We start from the raw sequence: 21,671 nt of genomic DNA, 5'->3' as shown, positions 1-21,671 counted from the left end.
AGATTCTGAAGTATCCTTCCCTAAACAGCAGTTCCCAGGCTTCCACAAAATGTAGCCATAGCAGTTAAAAGTGTAATCATAGGGCTATAACCGTGTCATTTGAAAGGGCATCAGTTTTCAGTTACAGTACCTATGAGTGTTAAGAAAATTTCCAACTTCTAGAGGATAGAGAGATACTACTGCTTTTGTTCAGTGATAATGTACCCCTGGGTAACTGATGCAGAAACAAAACATAAAGGACAATAATGGTCTTTCTCTGCTTGTTAACTGTCCAAACACATTTTCCTCGCTGCTAGATGAGGCAATCTTTTGGCACTGTTAGGAAATGATTCTTCTGATCTTATATTCTTAGCTTCCTGGCCATTGAGCCATGTGAAATTCTTGAATTACCTTAATTAGGAGGTGGTTTTCTTAGCAGCATTTCATGCTTATTTGTATGGTTCTCAACTATTTTTCATAATGGCCTTGTAAGCAAAATGCAATAGATGATGAAATGTGTCCTGAATCAGAATGTCACAACCAAACCATGGGTGGTCCATCAGGCCTATGCCTTGGGTTTGCACGCTCTGGTTCCTTTCATCCCTCTCTCTCTGATTTGTTATAACTAAACCTTGCCATGATGTCTAAACTGAGCAAAATATGGGCTTTTAATATGTTTCTTATATTTCTGTTCCACTGTTATTTGGGCTCCTAGCAGTCTCCTGTCTAAGGGGCAGCCTGCAGCTGCCTCCCTCTTCACCAGATCATGTGGAGTGGCATGTGGCATCACACTGCCTGGGAGGCAGAGTCAGGGAGTGCATCATGTGGATGCTATGCCCCAACACCGCCCCAGGCTGACTTTAATGGCCAGTCTACACAGCCCTTAAGAGTCTTGGAGTGTGGTGGAGGCTCCTTCTTTGGAGGTTTCAAACTGAGGCTTGATGGTCATCTTTCAGGGGTGCTTTGATTCTGTATTCCTGCATAGCAGAATGGGGTTGGACTGAGTAGCCCTTGAGGTCTCTTCAAATTCTATGGAACTTATCGCACACACTTTTGCCCCTGATCTGCGCATGGGCAGGGGACGTACGTGGCCAAGTGAAAACACATTTTGTCGCATGCTGAACTGTCCTCAAGGAGGGCCCATGACATTGCCTGGTACTAAGCTGTCCCCAATCCGGGCTCAGGTGCATGAATTTTGAAAGGCGGAAGCTTTCCGGTGGAGCAAAATCACGCCACTGAGCCCTGATCGGGGACAGCTTAGCACTTGGCAATGGCATGGGGCCACCTTGAGGACAGTGCGGCATGCGATAAAATGCGTTATCCCTCAGCCATGCACGTCCCCTGTTCATGCCCAGATCGGGGGCAAACTGTGTGTGATAAGGTCCTAGGATTCATTTATTGAGGGTTAAGCAGGCTCAGAGCTTAGAAAAGTGGTGTATTAAAAAAAAACCCAGCAGCACTCAGGATCTCCAAGATGACTGGGAGATTGTAGAAGTTGAAGGGTGTTCTAGTCCAAAAAGTAGCTTCTCCAAAGATTTACATGCAATAGATAGATAGATAGATAGATAGATAGATAGATAGATAGATAGATAGAGATGGGTGTGGCATGAGGACTTGAGCTATTTTATTCTGTAGCAACTTTATACTTCCTTCTCTAGACCGCTAACATTATCCACCACAGGTCATAAAACCATGCTCCCTGAATAGTCTATAATCCATGTTTCTCTGGCCCAGTTTGTTTTGGATGGAAAGCACCATTATTTCAGCTTAGGACAACACATTGCTGACACACTTCCCTGCCTAAAGAGGACATCAGTTTGGAAGCTGTACAAAAATGAATTCTTGTCTTCAGTCTGCGTTGCTCTCTCAACGCCATTCTCTCTTGAGCTCTTTTTGTTGCTGTCTCCTACGTGTATTCTGGCTGCATCCTCTGGATCTTAGGAAAGTTCAGAGAGGTTAGATGGTCTAAAACAGAATAGAATTGCAGCTAATTATATTTTACTGTACAATGAACAGTCGGCTTCTGAGGAGAGAGCAAAAGATGAGCTGTGTTTGAGAGTTCATTCTTGACTTTGACAGGGTTTTTTTTTAGAGTTATGGGGTGTTGTTTGTTTTTGGCCATGTGTTCTCCCTGATCACAGATCTAAGGACCAGGGCTTCTACTGAGTTACTGATCTGCTTGGGGGTGAAGCTAACAGCCAGTAGCTGCCACATTCTTTCAAGCTCAGTTATTGAGGTGCGGCGGTGTGCACCTTGTGTCAGGCGCAGTTCTCACAAGCCTACTTGCTGGAACACTTCCTTCCATACAATTCACCCCGCACATTCAGGTCCTCTGGGAAAAAAAATACTGCAGCCAATAAAAACCAGGCTGCAGTTACCCAGAGGGCCTTTTTGTTGTCTGTTCCTAAATTATGGACTGGCCTGTTGGAAGAGATCCGATATATCACCAATCTTGATGGCTCTAAAAAAGCCATCAAGATGGATCTTTTCCTACAGGCCTTCCCTGACTGATCATCTTACTGCCACTGATATGGATTACCCTGACTACTCCAAGATGTCTCAAGCAAATTAAGATGTTTTAGTGATTTTAATATGATTTTATAATGTTTATGTTGTATGTATGTATTTTATTATTGTTTTTATTATTGTTATTGGTGAGGCAGGATAAAAATAAAAATTATTATTATTATTATTATTATTATTACCATCATCATCATCATCATCATCATCATCATCAGTAAGAGTTGAACAGGACCTCTGCTAACAGGCAAAACCAATAGATATTTTATATAGGTGTTCTGTGGGGACATTTTGAAGGGGAGGCCCAGAGTTCTGTTTCAGTGCCTATTTAATACTAGTATGGAATGTGAGGGAGCTTCTGCAGTCAATTGCAACAGATGTGGTATGTTTGTGTTCTTGCTGGAGGATGTGGTTAGCTATACTGTACTTGCAAGCTGAAGTTGGTTGTCCTTGAAGCCAATGTATCTACTCTTCAGCATATTAGGCAGGGACGTAGCCAAGGGGAGGTCCTTGGGGTCCGGACCCCCCCCCCCATTAGAAAAATGAATGGTGTGTGCTGCTGCGCCACCGCACCCAAGCCCCATTATAATGGTGGCACTTAGTCTGGACCCCCCCTTCCTAAAATCCTAGCTACATCGCTGTATTAGGGAACATGAAGTTTTCTTTAACAGCATGGAGCAGATTGTCCTGAATGAGGAACACACAGGGGATGTCTCTGAGGAGGAGGAGGAGGTCAGTTCCCAAGCACAGGAGATAGACATCAAAGCACTATCTCTTATCGGGCACAATGAGGAACAGCAACAAGAGCAACCGTCTCAGAGAACATGCAGGTGGTCTTGGAAGATCAGCACATGGAATGGCCCCAGCTAATCCTCAGAGGAGATATGTGGTGGTGGTAGGGGATTCTCTGCTTAGGGGAACAGAAGCAGTGGTTGGTGGGTCTGACAAGATGTGAAGTCTGCTGTCTCCCCGAGGCAAAAACCTGTGATGTAACAGAGAGGCTAACAAGACACATGAAGCCCACTGACTGTTACCCCTTCCTTTTGCTCCATGTTGAAACCAATGACACTTTAAGGCATAGCCTTCAGGGTATCACAAGGGATTACAAGGCTCTGGATAGGAAGCTAACGGACCTTGATGCGCAAGTTGGCATTTTATTTCTCCTCCCAGTTGAAGGGTACAGCCCAATAAGAAAGAGAAGAATAGTGGAATAGTGAACAACTGGCTCTGCAAATGGTGCTACCAAGAAACAATTGCCTTCTTGAACCATGATGCAATTTCAGGAAAATGGACTTCTGACAAGGGATGGGTTGCACCTCACAGCAATGTTTTTGCCAAGAGTCTGAAAAATCTGATGAGGATGGCTTTAATCTGAGTTATCGGGGGGGGGGGGGGTTGACAGTATTTTTGAAGGCAGGAGTTCATCAAGTGCTGGAGATAATAGTCTCAGAAATCTTGGGAAATAAACAAGATGAGCTTGAACTCTTACAGCAAAGCAAGTATGATACAGCAGGCATCCCTGAAAGCTGGTAGAATGAGTCTTATGATTGGAATGAAGTAATAGAGGGGTATAACCTATTTCAGAGAAAAAGACAAATCAGTAGTAGTAGTATTAAATATCAAACATATTTACACCTGTGGAGAGATCCATGACTTAAATCCTAGGAGCTCGGTTGTGAGCATCTGGATAAAAATGAAGGGGGAAAGTGGTGTTATTGTGGGGGTCTACTACAGACTCCCATGCTGTAGGATTGCGGACTTGGGTTATGCCCTCCTGGAACATTCCAAAATGAGAGATGTAGAAGTAATGGAAGATTTAAACTACCCTGATATTTGTTGCCAAGAATGTAACGCCCAACATGTTCCTCATTTGCCTTGCAGAGAATTTCATTGTCCAGAAGGTGGAAGAGGCAGCAAGGGTATCAGCTATTTTAAATCTGATCCTAACCAACAGTGATGACCTGGTTAATGGGGTGTCGACTATTTTAAATCTGATCCTAACTAATAGTGATGACCTGGTTAATGGGGTAGAAGTAGTGGTGGAAGTGACCATGTTTTTCTGGAGTTTGTTATACAGTGGAAAGGGGAAGTTGTATAGTCAGGCATGCATTCTAGACTTTAAGAAACCATATTTCAGTGAATTTAGGGAAATACTGAATCCATGTTCAGGAATATTAATAGAGAGGGTAGTTTGTGGTGGATTGGAGTTTCCAAAAAGGAAGATATTGACAGCACAATTTCAAACAGTTACAATGAGGCGGGGAAATGGGATGTGTCCAAAGAAACCAGGATGGCTGTCCAAAGAACATTCCTCTGAGCTAAAATTTAATAGTGATATGTACAAGAAATGGAAACAGGGGTAAATCACCAATGGGAAATTCAAACAAATAGCCAGCAAACACAGGGAGAAAGTTCCAAAAGTGTAGAGTGGGCTCCAGCTTGCAAGAGAGGTTAAAAACATTTAAAAGGGCTTTTTTTGGTTATGTCCATAGCAAAAGAAAAACAAGGAAATGTTAGGGTCATTGCATGGAGAAGATAGCAAAAAGCTAACAGAGGATAGAGAAAAGACAGAAATACTCTGCACATTTTTTCCTCAGTCTTCTCTGAAAAGGAGAACAGTGCTCAACCTGTGGGAAATGGAGCAGATGGTGCAGATGGGGATATGCAGCACAGAATAAATAAAGAGGTAGTATAGGAATACCTGGCTACAGAATTTGAGTCTCCGGGGCCAGATAAACTTCATCCAAGGGTAATAAAAGAACTCACAGAAATAATATCAGAATCACTATCAATAATTTTTGAGAATTCCAGAAAACAGGAGAAATCCCAGCAGACATAAGGGCAAATATTTTTGCAACCTTCAAAAAAAAGGTGAGAAGGAACCAAACATCAATACCAGGAAAGATACTAGAGCAGATCATGAAACAAACAATCTGCAAGCATTTAGAAAGGAATGTTGTGTTCACTTAAAGTCAACATGGTTTCTCAAAAATAAATCATGCCAGGCTAATCCTACCTCATTCTTGATAGAGTTACAAGCTTGGTAGTATGGACGTAGTGTATCTTGATTTCAGTAAGACCTTTGACAAGGTCCCCCATGATATTCTTGCAAACGAACTACTAAGATGTGGACTAGACAATGCTACTGTTAGGTGGATTAGTAATTTGTTGACCACTTAAACCCAAAGGTTACTCACCAATAGCCTCTCTTCATCCTGGAGAGAAGTGACTATTGCGGTGCCAGAGGGTTCTGCCTTGAGCTCAGTGCTTTTCTACATTTTATTCATCACTGGGATTGTGGATTATGAAATAGAGGGCATTTTTATTTGATTTGTAGATGACACCAGCTAATACCTCAGAAGACAGGGGATCATTTGAATTCTGATCCTTTTTTCTGGGGTGTTAACTACCCTCCTAATTTGGTGTCATTTGCAAATTTGATAAGAATGCCCTCTATTCCATCATCCAAGTGACTGACAAAATGTTGAAAAGCACTGTTCATGTAAGATGTTGACAAGCTGGAACATGCCCACAAGAGGGTGACCAAAATGGTAAAAGGCCTCGAAACCAAGCTGTATGAGGTGCAGTGTAGGGAACTGGATGTGTTTAATCTGGGAAAGAGGAAGTTATCCATGTTTAAATATTTTAAGAGATGTCATATTGAAAGGGAAGCAAGCTTGTCCCAGAGACTAGGGCCCAAGACAGATGGCCAGGAAGCGCCATCATGGGGCCAATACTAGGGATTAGGGAGCGCACAGCAACCGCACGCTCCCTAACACTACTACATGTGGGCGCCGCCATGATTATGTGGCCCCACCCACACAGGGCAGATATCCATGACAGGTCCTGTGTGACGCGTCACTATGTCACTGCACTGTTGGAGGTCGCTTATGGTGCCTTACCAGCAGTGCAGAAAGCAGCTCCATTTCAGATCTCCTTTTTGGTGCACACATCATTGGTGCGGCAACCGCACAGCCATGCCAACGATGCAGAGGAGAAAGGGTTTGCCCCTTTCCTCTGCTCTTCTCCTCTGTGGGGCCGGGGTGTCCGGGGGCATGAAGCTCCAAGCACATCTCTTTTCCAGGCCATGGAGAAGCGGAATTTTACTGTTTCTCCATGGCCTGGAAAAACACCGGATTGGGGCAGCAGGGCTGCTGGTGAGGCTGCCCTGGCCCAAATCCAGTGCGAAAAGGGGCTTGTCTGTACAGCCCCATGACACAGAGTAATGGATTCAAACTACAGGAAAAGACTTTCCACCTAAGCATTAGGAATAACTTCCTGACAGTAAGAGCTCTTCAGCTGAAAATATGCTGCTCAGAATGTGGTGCAGTCTTCTTCCATGGAGATTTTTAAACAAAGGCTGGATGGTCATCTGTCAGGAGTGCTTTTGGTTGCATTTTCCTACATGGCAGGGAGCTGGACTGCATGGCCCTTGTGGCCTCTTCCAACTCTATGATTCTATGAAATAATAATTTGGTAATATGTAGGACTATGAACTTTAGTCACATTAATTAGTTGATGAAAAAAGTGCAACCCTGAATTTTGAGGGTCTTACTTCTGAGCAGACATGCAAGTTTTAATATTAGGAAAAATCGAAATGGTGGTACTGTCCGTCAAGACCAAATGTATTTATACAGAACGTGGACTTTATACATTATACAAAACATAACTTTGTTAATGTTAGAAAATATTAAAATATATATTAAAATACAGTGGTACCCCGGGATACGAATGCGCCGCCTTACGAAATTTCCGGGTTACGAAAAAAATCCATTTAAAAAAACTGTTCCGGGTTACGAAGGTTATTTCGGGTTACGAAAAAATTTTTGGTGCTTTTCGGCGCTATTTTGCACGAAATCGCGGCTTTTCCCCATTAGCGCCTATGGCTTTTTCGCCTTACGAAGATTTTCGGGTTACGAAAGCGGCGGCGGAACGAATTAATTTCGTAACCCGGGGTACCCTTGTATGGCTGAGCAAGCTTTCACCCTCGCCTGACAAATTTTCTGTGTTTCCTCCTGCCTCTTTGGATGAACTCTCTACACTTCTGAACTCTTCCAAACCTGCAACTTGCTCTCTTGATCCAATTCCTACTCGTCTTCTAATCTCTATAGCTCCCTCCTTTCTGCCCTCACTTCTCCATATCTTCAATCTCTCTCTCTCTACAGGCTCCTTCCTGTCGGACTTCAAACATGCTCTCATTTCCCCAATTCTGAAAAAACCTTCTCTTGACCCTTCCTCTTTGTCTAGCTATCATCCGATTTCTCTTCTTCCCTTTCTATCTAAGGTTTTCGAATGGGTTGTTTATTCGCGCTGTCTTGAGTTTCTTGAAGCCAACTCCAACCTCGATCCCTTTCAGTCTGGTTTCTGCCCAAGGCATTCTACAGAGACAGCTTTCACTAAGATCTTGAATGACTTTTTACAGGCCAAGGCTAATGGCCTTTACTCTGTTCTCATCCTTCTCGATTTGTCTGCTGCCTTTGACACTGTTGATCACTGTCTCCTAATTGACATACTCTCTGACCTTGGGTTCTCAGACTCTGTTCTTGACTGGTTTAGATCTTACTTGTCTGGCAGATCTTTTGTAGTAGTTACAGGGGGTCTGACTTCTTCTCCTGTTCCCTTATCTGTTGGAGTTCCCCAGGGTTCTGTTCTGGGTCCCCTTCTGTTTTCTCTCTACACACTGTCCTTAGGAAAACTCATCAGCTCTTTTGGATTTTCCTACCATCTGTATGCCGATGACACCCAGCTGTATCTTTCCGCCCCTGACCTTTCTCCAAGGCTTGAACAGCAAGTTTCGTCCTGCCTCACAGCTGTCTCGCAGTGGATGTGCCATCGGCGTTTGAAGCTCAACATGTCCAAGACGGAGCTTCTTGTCTTTCCTCCTAAGCCCACCCTTCAAGACTCCTTTTCTGTCTCTGTGGACAACATTTCTATTCAACCAGTCCAGCAAGCCCGCAGTCTTGGTTTTATCTTTGACTCTTCTCTGTCGTGTATCCCTCAGATCCAGACCACAGCCAAGGCTTGCAGACTCTTTTTGTACAATATTGCCAAAATCCGACCATATCTCTCCGCCTCTACTGCCAAGATCCTGGTCCATGCCCTAGTGGTCTCACGACTTGATTACTGTAATGTCCTCCTGGCTGGGCTTCCTCTTTCTCACCTCCGTCCTTTAATCTCTCTTCAGCATTCAGCTGCACGCATTATCACTTCCACCCACCGCTCTGACCACATCTCTCCTGTGTTGGCATCCCTTCACTGGCTCCCCCTCCCTTTCCACATTCAGTATAAGCTCCTGCTGTCAACATTTAAAGCCCTCCATGGACTGGCCCCTCCTTACTTATCAGACCTTCTTTCTCCTCATCTTCCCACCAGGGCCCTCCGTTCTGGTAGTCAAGGGCTCCTGTCTCAGCCCAGGATTTCCTCTGCCCCATCCCGAATTCGCCTCTTTTCACTTGCTTCCCCTCCCTTTCCGTATTCAGTACAAGCTCCTGCTGTCGACGTTTAAAGCCCTCCATGGACTGGCCCCTCCCTACTTATCAGACCTTCTTTCTCCTCACCTTTCCACTTGGGCCCTCCGTTCTGGTAGTCAAGGTCTGCTGTCTCAGCCCAGGATTTCCTCTGCCCCTTCCCGGATTCGCCCCTTTTCACTCGCTGTCCCTCACTCCTGGAACCTTCTTCCCCCACGAGCAAGAGCCATCACTTCTTTAACCAGCTTCAAAACGGAGTTGAAAACCATCCTGTTCAGAGAAGCCTTCCCAGGCATTGCATAATTGTCGCTTACTATTTGATGTTCTTGTGGTGCCTGTTTATTGAACCATTTCCTGTATTGCTATGTACTGTATATGCATTATCCTACTTGAGAGTATGTATTTTCCCTGGAAAATGATTAACCATCCATTATGAAGCCTCGCCCTCCCTCCAGTCCATCTCCCTTGGTCCAGGCCTTGGAGGTAGAGAGGAACTGCTGGACCTCTTACCCTTTCCCTCCAACACCCCCTTCTCCTTCTGTGTCTTGTCTTTTTAGATTGTAAGCCCGAGGGCAGGGAATCGTCTAACTAAAAGATTGTATGTACAGCGCTGTGTAAATTTACAGCGCTTCATAAATAAAGGTTAATAATAATAATAATACATAAAATAATGTTTCACAGTATTAATATAATAAGATGGATTACATTGTTTTCATTAAAATATTAATGTTTGAACATTAATTAAGGAGTCTGACCAATTGGGTAGACACTGAAGTTAACACTGCATCCCCTGCTACATTTGATCAGTTTTTTTCAGACTCTATATATAAATTCACGAAAATTTGTAATAACCCTTTTTGGCTCACTGCCTTGGTTTTGTGGAAGAAATGGAGGCATCTCTTGGCTCCCTACCTTTCCCCTTTACGGCCTTTTCTTACCCACCCTCTTTTCCAGAGCCCAGAAAAATACACACAGATGTTTATCACACTATGCTCTTAAAGAGGTACTATTCCAGTGTGACTCCTCTAGCAGCCTCCTGTTGCATGCTGGGATTGGCAGTTTTAAGGAGCTGAACTTCTCTGCCTGAGAATTCTAAATACCCCTCCTTAAAACTGCCAATCCCAGCATGCAACAGGAGGCAGCTAGAGGAGTCACACTGGAATAGTACCTCTTTAAGAGCTCGTCTGATAAACACCACAGTTTCGAGGTTGGGAGGTTTATGGCCTTTATACAGTTAGGGACCTTTTCCACAATGGGACAACTATCACAACAGAGCAACTAATCTATGCTCTGGGCCCTGGTCATCATAACTGGTATCAAATAATACAGATACAATTATTCTTAAAGAAACAGCTTCAGATACAGGAATATCCTCGCCTGCTTACTTTTTTTTAAAACATGTGCGTCACTCCAGCTATGTATTCTAAAGGCCAAATAGCATGCATATATAATTGTCTGCTAGAAGAAACATTTGGTAACTCAATGCTTCATAAGGCAGAATGGGAAGCAGAACTTTGCCTTTCAATTGATAGTAAGACCTGGGGAAATATATGGACTCATTTACCATTTAAAACTAGGTCCATTGCCATTAAAGAGAATACTATCAAGTTGGTCCATCAATGGTACCTCACCCCAGTCAAATTGGTTTGTATGTCTACCAATGCTAATCCAAAATGCTGGAGGGGTTGTGAAGGTAGGGGAACCTTTGTACATACGTGGCTGGAATGTCCCTTAGGGTATGAGTACTGGACAGAAATTTTACAACTGATCTCCAAGATCACTAAACAAAGTATACAATTATCACCACTCCTGCTCCTGTTCTCTATTTTTATGAATGAAAATAAAAGCCCTGCAGCATAAAGCACTTATTAATTTGCTTCTGGCTGTTGCCAGGCTTGAGATAGCCAAGAACTGGAAAACTGGAAAGTTGAATATTGCAGGATGGTGGACTAGACTCTGGGACTTGTGGTTAATGGAAAAAATGGCAGATAATAACAACAGAGTGAGAGGCTTACACTCTGGATTGACATTTGGCACCCATTTATTGAATACATCCAGAAAGATTTAGTCTCTAGACATCCCCCAATTTTAGCTAAATTTTTATGGAAAGATCTCTTTCAGGATCCCTGAATACACCTTTTATCTATAATTTTCAGGGCCTTATCTGGGTTATTGTCTTTATTTATTGTTGCTTTGGTGTACTATTTGTTGTCATGTTTTGTTTTGGAATGTATTCATAAATTTTAATTTTAAAAAAACATTAATTAAGGAGCCTAGGTGGTACAGTGGTTAAATGCCGGTACAGCAGCCACAAGGTTGTGAGTTTGATTCCAGAGGGCTCCAAGGTTGACCCAGCCTTCCATCCTTTTGTAGGTCAGCTTGTTGGGAGTAATTGGCTTACAGATTGTAAACTGCTTAGAGAGTGCTGAGTTCACTCATAAGTGGTACAGAAATGTAAATGCTATTGCTAATGCAAAAAAAAAAATGGTTTAAACAAAAAAAAAGGCTTAAACATAAAACCTGGGGTTTTTTTTATTTAAAAAAACTCCCAACCCTGCCACAGCAGAACAGTGAATGCCTGTTATCAGGTTGATGACATACATCCTCATACATGATCATTCTGTGGCTGGAGGGAAGCGACAGGTAGCCAGGCAGAACCCAGCTATGTTTCTGCAGCTGTCTAGGAGTTCTCCGAAGGTCTAGCCCCTTCCCACTAGTGCCTTCTACCCTCTAAGATCCCACTTGGTGCAGTCTGCACCCCCTGCACTCCCTAGTGATGCCCTTGTCTTAGCCATAGTTTTATTTGTTCAGGCTGGCAAACTTTAATTTGTTATGTTACTATTTCTTGTCAGCCCTCAAATAATCCATTTTACTGCTGGTTCTATTGCTTGATATTAGTCTATCTACTTTTCATGTATTTCAGCAATTAGGTGCTCTTGTAAGCTCTTTCTGCAGAGTGCTCATTCTGGATTTTGCTTGTTTTTATGCTGGAAGATTTGGAATGGAAATGAGTACACTAAATAATACACATTACAAGGTCCGCCAATGCAGCATCAGTTACATGCATTTGTTTCTTCTCTTTTTATTTCCAACTTTTTCAGCAACTTCCATGACTCTCAAAATAATGACTGAGAATCTTGCACTGGGAGATATACATCTGGCCTTAGCTACAGCTCCCAGTGCTAATCCCTCCATCCCACCTTTTAAGTGGCACAGCCCCCATCCCAATGTGGCAATTTCTTGTTGTTAGAGACCAGAGGACTCAGCAGAGATGCATCTAGGTGTTTTCCTGTAGCTGGGCATGCTGCTATAGGTATCCACAGGGATCTCTGGAGGTCCTTATGAGGTCCCTGAAGATGATGTTCTTTCATCACATACAGGTACAAGAAAATAGCTAAATATATCTCTGCTGATCACTCTTCTCTTCCAAGATATGAAATGGTTGTATCTGCAGTAGGAGCTTCACTTAAAAGGTAGGATGGGAAGGGATTTTGGTCATTGTGCAATTGATAAAGAATTCCAGACTCCTGGGGAACTGGAAAAGTGGGTCACAGTAGCATACATTGGACCTATATTACCATAACTCACAAACAAGATGCCAGCCTGTATAATTGACAGACATATAGGTAAATATTTTTATACATTTTAAGGAGAGGGAATCCTTCACCTTCAGCCACAGATTCCCTCGAGCCAAGGCAGTCTCACGTTTATCTTGGAAATAATTAATTGTGTGGTGGATTCTGTGGTGACTATGAACAAATTCCTGACAGTATTAAAATACTTACTCCAGCTTCTGATACATTTCTAGAACCAATTCAAAAAAGTGGGTGTTGTGTACTCCCCCTTTAATATGCAAATCCAGAATGCCTGATTGCTAAAAGGCCACAAGCTTTCAATTTGGGGCACAAGATAAGAGAAACAGTTGGGACTAGTATTACCAGCCATTAGAGGCCAGAGCAAGCCAATAACTTCCAGTATTTCACAGATGACAACTGGGGCATATGTGGCCAAGTAACATCAGAGGGTGGTCAAAGATGTCGACAGTTATTAATGAAGTAGAACAGACTAGTTAGGTGAGACTGCAGCTGTTTCCATTTACCTGAGTCTACAGAAAAAGGCAAAATTCTCCCTCTCCCCGCCAGGTTGAGTGCAAGCTACCTTTGCACTTTGTAGTTTGCAGCAATGGAAGTAAACTGAGGAGGATAATGTGGCGGGTGAGAAAGACTCTGAGACATTTTAAAAGTAGCTTAAAAGGTGGATTAATCTAGATAGCTGGAAGGTATATCTGGACCTGATCAGTTTCATTTTATGTTTCTTAAAGTTAGATGAGGATTCTGAGTGTTAGTGAAAACTTCTATTGATAGTACTGTTTTCCATATTCAAAAATAATTTTGACCTATAAAGTCTATAAAGGCTTGGGCTCAGGATAACTTAAGGACTGTTCAATGAACTTGCTTACTCTATGTACCACCTGGTCCAGATGTCACCTTCTCCATAGGTGAACTGGGTAATAATTATGAATAGGGCCTGTTTAGTGATGGCATTATGGATGGCACCTAGTCTGCTAGTCTTGGGGTACAAAGTGAAGACAGGTGGTTTTTGGATTGTTATTTTTTAAACAGAGGCTGAAATCCTAGAAGTGGATTATGCTGGCATAACCACCAATTACGCCAAAGTAAGACCTTTTAAGGGTGTTTGGGAGAAGGTACCCTGCATCTCCTTGTGTGCCACTTTTGCATCTAGTGCATAAGGGCAGCTGAAGGCTCCCATGCCTAGCTCTTTCCCTCTTCTCGATACTCATGAAGAATGTACCTGGGAGCCATCCAACTGCCAGTGTACATGGAGGTCAAAAGAGCAACTTCTTCTCTTATCCAGAATACAATGGCTGATTCTTCTCCTATTTAGGGTGTGCAGGGGAGCTAAGCAGCTCCTGAGCACTGCCTGGTGTGGGTTAGAGCTGCACCTGGGAGCCACTGGCTGCCATTGTGTCCCCAGGAAAAGGGGAAAGAAACATCGTCCCCTGAATCATCAGCTAAGCTAGATTGGCAAAGAGTTGGGCTCCACTGGTTTAAATGCTGGATCTTGGCCAGAGAGTCAAACAAGTGCACAAGGTCAACACTGGTCAGTGGGGAAGGGCTATCCTTGGTATATCAGCTACCAGTAAGCTGAGTTTAGGCATGCTCCCAGTAATAGGAGCTTCCTCTGGGGCACCTCAGTCCTTGGTTTGCCTTGCCCTGGATCTCATTCTGATTTTATATTTTCATACTGCTGTCTGGGGAGTCTTTCATCCTTGCTGCTAGACATGGCCTATCCTACAAGAATAGGCCATGCAGCTGCTGCGGCCCTGGTGTAATCAGTGCCAGTGTGGCCATGAACAACATTTTTGTGTCCGTCTGCTTGACCCCTAAGACTCCTAGATCCCTTTCACATGTACTGTTGCCAGGCCAGGTGCCACTCATCCTGTGCGCTTCATTTTTAATGTCTAAGTATAGAACCTTGGATTTCTCCTTGTTGGAATTATTTTGTTAGTTGTCTGTTGTTAGTTGTCTATTTTCTGTTGTTAGTCAGATCTATGTGGAGATTATTTTTATTCAAATACTTGCCTTTATTCTGCATACATTTTTGCAACCATATGTACTTACTTTTCATTGTTTATTTAAATTTAAAGGAAAAAGGTACTGGAACTTTTGGAACACTAATTTTAGCACACTCAGTGAACTATACATGCTCTCCTGGGATTGTCCTCTCATCTACTTCCAAACATTTTAATTCAGTTCTTTAAAAGTCATTGAAGCACCTCCAGTTTCACTGAGGGAATCTACAAACACATACATACTTCCAATAGTTGCAAATATTTCTGCATCTTTTTCTTTTTATCACCTTTTCATGTTAAGCTGATATAGATATTCTTGCTATGTCTAAGAAAAGTTCTCATTTCTGGTTTCTAAACTTCCATATGCTCTTACAGTTTGTATTATTTACTGCAAAAAGTATGTGGTCAGGGCTATGAATAATCTGTGTGATGACCCTGTGGGTGTGCCACTATGAATCACCTGCCCCCCACTGCCCAAATACTCATAACCTCCAAGTTGAAGTGATGCCTTATTAGTGGGATGAAAACCATCTTATTGGGGAGGGGTTTTCTTTTCTTCATTTTAATTTTTAAATGCTTATTTTTGTGGCTAACATCACTTGGCCTAGTTTGTAACAGGCGACCACATCATCTAGATAAGACACAGGGGACATCTACATGGCTTAATTACACTCGTTCATCCCCCATCTTCACCATGACCTGAGGCCTAAAGCCCTGATTCAAGTATGGACTGTTTTTAGGAGGGAAAAACAGTCCTGTGCTGAATCTGCCCTATCGCTAAACCAGGTGGTTTTTTGTTTTTTTTTTTTTTTTGAAAATTTGGAGTGCTCCATGATGACACTGGAACACTGTTTACATATGCATCTTGCTGTGACACCCAGTGGCACCAGTGGCATGAGTCACTCCCTCCAAGTTCACAATGAAGTCTCCAGCCATGTGGTCAATGTTGTATGCCTTGTTTCTGACTTCAGAGGGAGTGACTCATACCAGTGGCAGTTGCTTCAGGCAGCACAGTGGGACATGTATGTAGCTAACATACCAGTGTCACTCTGGAGTATTGAGGTAATGGAGGGAATCCAGAGTAGCTCCAGGGCCAGAGGAGCAGTCCAGAGTATTCTTGCTGGCATAGATGAGCCTACAGACAAGATGTGGTTATGAAAGGAATAAAGTTCAAGTACTGGACCGGGTAAAGAAGAACAGGGCCAAAGGCATGTAAAATGTCATCGTGGAGTTTGGTCCAGCCCTCATCCACCTAATGTCCTGGTGTTGCGCTGGACCTTCCACTCTCAAAAGTCCCAGCACAACATAGTTGTCATGTGAAACATCTGTGAAGCACAAAGTAGGAAAAGTCTGGCTTAATTGCTAGAATCGTATTCAGAAATTCTGTCCCTCACATAATTAAAACTGTGTGGTGGAGATGAGGGCAGGGAGGCACTTGGTGATCCCTCTGCTTCCCATTGACCATTCCGACTACAACACACTTTTTGAGAGAGAAGGTATAAAATGTGGAGGCTCTGGCAAAATGGTGACGATATTGCTGCGTTGTTGTTTTTGTTGTTGTCTTTATTTATACTCCACTTTTTCCACAAAATGAAGATTTAGAGTGTGTGCTCCATACTATAGAGTACAAGTTGGATACATGAATTTATATGATGCAATCTATTCAGGTCCTTACCTTGACACTAGTTATACAATTTTCTACTTTTATCATTCTATAATTATTTATTTGATGAGTTTGTTACCATTTTGTATGACCTGTAATCAAAAGAAGCACATTGTCTTACATAATAATAGTAATAACATGATAGGACTTTATCCCACTGGGGAAATCAGGGAAAAGTGGAGATTTAAACAAACATTAACCTGTGAAAATTGTGTGATTGAAGATTTTCACATGATGTCGTAATTAAACAGGACTTATCCCAACAATAACCAGGTAATAACCAGCAATAAATCATTCATGGGGAAATCCCATGAATGATTTGTTGTTGGTTATTACCTGGTTGTTGCCAGGATAAGTCCTGTTTAATCACGCTGTGTGTGAAAATCTTCAATGTGATTGTGTGATTTTCATGGGATAATTTCCGTTTAAACCCCAGTTTTTTGCCCCCATTTTCTCCCATGTGATAAAGTCCATAAACTTGTATTTCATTACCCATTTTAACTCAATAATTTTCCATTTAACATGAACAGTATCAGACTAATTCAAAACATTAGTGTTTTCTTCAACAGTTGTGCTCAACTGCATCTTTTTAGTCTTCTCTCATGCTGCTGATTTATATTAAGATCGGAAAGGTTCTAATGCATTGTTCTTCAGGAAAAAAATCATGGAGGTAAGATTTTGTTGCTGTTTGGAAATATGTCCTCCTTTTTTCCCCTCAATGTTTGTTTCTCTTCCCTCCACTACACAGACAGATGTGAAAGGTCAAGGGAAAACCTGTAGAACGGCTTTGTGGGATTTCTTACAAGGCTTTGTTCCATTGAAAGGCTCACAAATTATTTGGAAAGCTGAAACTTTTATTGAGAAGGAGTTGCTCCAGATCTCATCTTGTCAGGCATGACCCTGCACTGTGCCAAGTTCTTCTTGAGTGATATTGGATGATTTGCACTCTATATTCTTTGCATTTTTTCCTAATTACAACTTCATTTTGATCCTGTTTCCGCCTCTTTTTAAGCCCATAAGAATATTTGTACAGGTTTCACTGCACATTTTCCTGTGCATGAACATTTATACACATAGTTAAACAATACTTTCCTTAGTTAATAATAATAATAATAATAATAATAATAATAGTATGCACATTTTACAAGCACTTTCCTCTAACATATCCTATTTTCCTCAGAACATACATTTTTGTATTTATTTTTCCCAAATGTACACATTTTTTTAAACCGGAGAATTGCATTGCAAACTTCAGAAAAGTGCAAATAGTGAAGGATAATTATGTTCCAGTTCATCCTTTACTTCAGAAAGTGTGAATTAGGTCAGTTTATATTAAAATACAAGCTGAATTACCACCACCACCCCAAATTCCCAAGTGATACTAAGCAACCCCATGTCTCAGTGAGATCGAGTTGTACAGCTCTGTTTTCAGGTGTAAGAGGTCCTATGCCCCTTGCAGAACTTGCATGGGGGTTTGCGTACTATCATATAAATGACCCTGCAGAGCTTTATGGTTACAAAGATGTGCATATCTGTGGGTCCAGTCCATGGCATTGTTACTGGATTCAATGGGAGTAGAATAGGATCTGAGCAAAATAGCTGATGCTTGGAGGTCTTTCATTCATAGAGTCACCATACTCTGAAGTTGACTTCATTAGAAAAATCATCAAATAAATACAGGTATATTGGCCCTTCTTATCCACAGGGGTTCCATTCCGGACCCCTCTGTGGATCACAAAAACCACAGGACTTCAGGTCCTCTTCTTCCCAATGGCAGCACAGCCTTGTGCAAGCGCCAACATCCATGGAGGCTCCAATCAATGGATGCCAAGCACGCAGTTGGGAAGGGCTGACTGTATATCATGTGACTGGACAAAATTTGATGACTCTTTATCCATATGAAATCATTATTTGATCTTGTAATCATCCAATGATGAAACTAGATCTGTCAGTAGATCTAAAAAGGCATTTGATTTTGTATGTGTATGTTCATAAATCATATGAATGATCCTAATTGGCTAGAATAGATGTTCGTATTTTAAATTTTTCTTTTCTACTTTTTCTTTTATACTAGCCACAGTCAGAATTGTAGACAAAGAGGCATCTTGAGCACTATTTCTGAAATAGTTCTTAATTTGCTCTGTCTTATCTTTAGCTCTAAAAGGTTTGGACCCCAAATAGCTAAAGGAATAATGATGCCTCCTTCCAAATGAACTTGCTCTATCTTTGAAATCTGCAGGGATAGCTTTACTTTGTGTCCTAATGGCAGTGGAAGCACACTGGTTTTGAAGGATGGGAGAGAACCTTTTCTGTGGCCATGCCTAGATTGTAAAACTTCCTCTCACAGAAGATTCATTTTGTCCTCCCACTAGATGTTTTTAATGTGACATGTTAAGGCACTTCTTTTTCCTCTGGCTTTTGGTTTGTGGGCTTCTGGAAGACTTTTTAGTGGGCTGTTCTGTGTATGATATGTTTTTATTGTTGGTACTTCTCTGTCATTTAATTATTGGTTATTTGGTTGATTTTTGTATGGCAGTTTCATGCCCTCCAGCTCTCCTGGTTTTACAGTCCTCTGTCATCTCACTTTTCCAACTACTGTTAAAATATCTCAGTTTCTCTTGCTTCCTCCCCTTTTGTCCTTGGCTTATTTCAGCTGCTGCAAACTCAGTTCACAGTGCAAAACTAGTTCATATCCAACTGATTCAGGAAAGGGGGGAAGGAGAGAAGGAGATGAAATCGTGCTCTTTAGGCAAAAGAAAATTGCTGAAGACTCTCCTAATTTGTGTGTTCTTCTTCATTAATAATTCTTGCCGTTTTGACCACACATTGATGTCACTTGGCCACATGTGTCCTGGTTTTCATCCGTGAAATACTGAGAAAGCCATATAATTTTAATCACTTTAGGACAAATAAATCTAAATGGATTTCATACTTTCAGAAATGAACAATCAATGATTTTTATTTCTGGTTGTCCCCACAGCCCTTTGAATAGTGCCCATGTAATGTGAGACTATCTTAGCACCTGATAGACCCTAATTTGAACATCTCAAGCATCCTTCTACATTCTGTCTTTAAACTGGATCCATGGCTTGAATCAGCCACACTCATTCCCACACCTTTTTAAGGGAAAATTCTTTTTAACCATCTTGTCTGACTAAGTGTTTTGGAAAAATGAAAGTTTGCAAACAATTTTGAGACCTGAATTTGGTCTAATGAAATTATTGTTCAGAACACAATTTGGGGGTTCAATGCAGTTGTTCAGGTGGGTACCAGAAAGAAGCATTGTGAGGGAGCAGTAGAAAAATAGTCCAAAGATTTGGCGCTATATATATATATATATATATATATATATATATATATATATATATAATTCACATCCTGATTCTGCTAAGAGTGCTTCGCATCAATGCCACATTTGGGTACTGTCTTGTGGGAATACCAGTCTTGTGGGCATGGCAATCAAATGCACATAATTATTTGCTGTCTACAAAGATTCTTCCAGGCTGGACATATTTAGCACAATTGGCAGACTCAGCATTATATCAAGCAATTCACTAATGGATGTCTACTACATCTATGGAATGTTCTCCTTCCCCCTTCTTTGAGGCCTTATCTTGCATTGGCCAGGATACTCCAGGAGCAACCTGGCCTCATCGTTGCCCCCCCCTCCCCCTGTTATCTTGGCTTTAGTTCCTGGACCACAGCATCTGCCTGCACAAGTGTCCCACTGGGCTTTCCAGTTTGTCAGACACTGCGATGGGTTTCTCACTTCTGAGGTCAGAAGGAGGAGTCTAGTAACAGTCACATGTTGGGTGTCTTGTTCTGACCTCAGAATTAGTGACCCATGGCAGCAGTAGATGAGCCAGGCATGGGATGCCCATGCAGACAGCCACCATGGTGCAGGAACAGAGGGCTCCAGATCTTCCCAAAAGATCCAGTAACAGGTAAATTTTGCCACCTTATTTTGCCCCAGTTCTGGTGTGGGATGTGTTAGACACAATCCAGACTACTCACACCAGAAGAGGAAGGAAGTGGGCCTTTTGGACAATACAGGCAAGGCTCTAGTCATTTGCATTACCTGAAAAGTAGCTCTGAAAGTTTTCTCAGGAGAAGCATGGGAAATGGAGAAACAATTCCATCAGTGGAAGGACACACCTTTTAGGCTACAATCTACCCCACTTATTTGGGATAAGCATAATTGAACTCAATGGAACATATTTTTAGAGCTTGAAAGTAATACAGCTCTATGACGGTGCTTCCTGTAGAAGACATGTGGGCGTTCAGACACCCACACATCATTTACACTGAATAGTGGTACCGCCGACACGTAGTAGGGCTTAGGAACATGTGGTTGGTGCGTGGTTCCCGAGCCCTACTATCGCTGCCAGGACGTCATCTCCTGGCGGTGTGTATCAGGCCTATCTAAGCTTTGCTTGGAGCATAGATTTGTATGGGTTTATGCTGCTAATGAATATATGGTGGTGATGAACCATCTTGTAGGTTAAATGTGGGATCACCTCTTCCCTCACTTCAAACAAGACAGGAGCAGGCATTGCATTTGGCACGGACATGACATTGAAGACTCTCCCAGCTGGTGCACAAAACCACCCTGCTAGTGGCAGCCACACTGATGTGAAGAATGTCAACGTCTCTTCATGGTGAACAAGCCAAATGACCCATTTGCCATGAGAAGGCAAAGCCGCCATAGACAGGCCAAAAAAAGAAATCTATGCTTCTATAAGCAGGGCATCCATGTGCATTGGGCCTCGATGATGGACTATTCACGTGCAAATTAAGTTAACAAAAGGAAAGAGAAGTTGATGTGAAAATTTCTTGTCATGACAAGCCCTATGCAAGTGAACTCAGAGCATGTTTGCACTATAGATAAACTGTTTTAATGGTTGTTTCCTCTATCCAGGGAGCCTTAGGAACTGTACTTCTAGAAGTAAATAAGGTGTTATGCAGTAGAGAATGTGAATGCTTAGCTGCCTCACAGCCTACAATTCCCACAGTTCTTTACTGAAAGCCATGACTGTTCAACCAATATAAAACTGATGCATGTATTTTTGTTTAGTTCGGTGAACCTCCTATTCAGTTCTAACAAGTACTAGTCTGTGTAGTTATGCAGTTTGCTTTAAAATGTCTTCTTATGCTATTTTCTTTCTCTCCAGGTATTATCCTTGGATTTGGTCTCCGGTCATACAACTTCAGCTATCGAGAAGTGAAATATTTCTCCTTCCCTGGTGAACTTTTAATGAGAATGTTACAGATGTTGGTTTTGCCTCTCATTGTATCCAGCTTAGTAACAGGTACAGATGTAATTTCTTCCTCTATGTTCTCTCTCTTTGCTGTATGCTGATACTATTTTTTTAACTTTTAGATTTCTTTTTGTGTGTGTATGGAAATGTATTGGTTAACAAAAAAGCTACTTATAATCAAGCACATGACC

At 42.0% G+C, this 21,671-nt stretch overlaps 1 protein-coding gene across 2 annotated transcripts in view; it reads left to right on the top strand.

The window, feature by feature from the left end:
- SLC1A3 (solute carrier family 1 member 3) overlaps positions 1–21,671 on the top strand; it is a 102,648-nt gene that overhangs the window by 48,196 nt on the left and 32,781 nt on the right. For both annotated transcript variants that reach the window (XM_042453447.1, XM_042453446.1), the window contains exon 3: positions 21,394–21,531. In XM_042453447.1, coding sequence (XP_042309381.1) covers positions 21,394–21,531 — 138 coding nt within the window. The remainder of the gene's footprint in view (positions 1–21,393; positions 21,532–21,671) is intronic.

This window comes from Sceloporus undulatus, chromosome 2 (assembly GCF_019175285.1).
Source record: "Sceloporus undulatus isolate JIND9_A2432 ecotype Alabama chromosome 2, SceUnd_v1.1, whole genome shotgun sequence".
Lineage (NCBI taxonomy): Eukaryota > Metazoa > Chordata > Lepidosauria > Squamata > Phrynosomatidae > Sceloporus > Sceloporus undulatus.
Note: the sequence above shows the minus strand (reverse complement) of the source record. Positions and strands in the feature narration are given on the sequence as shown.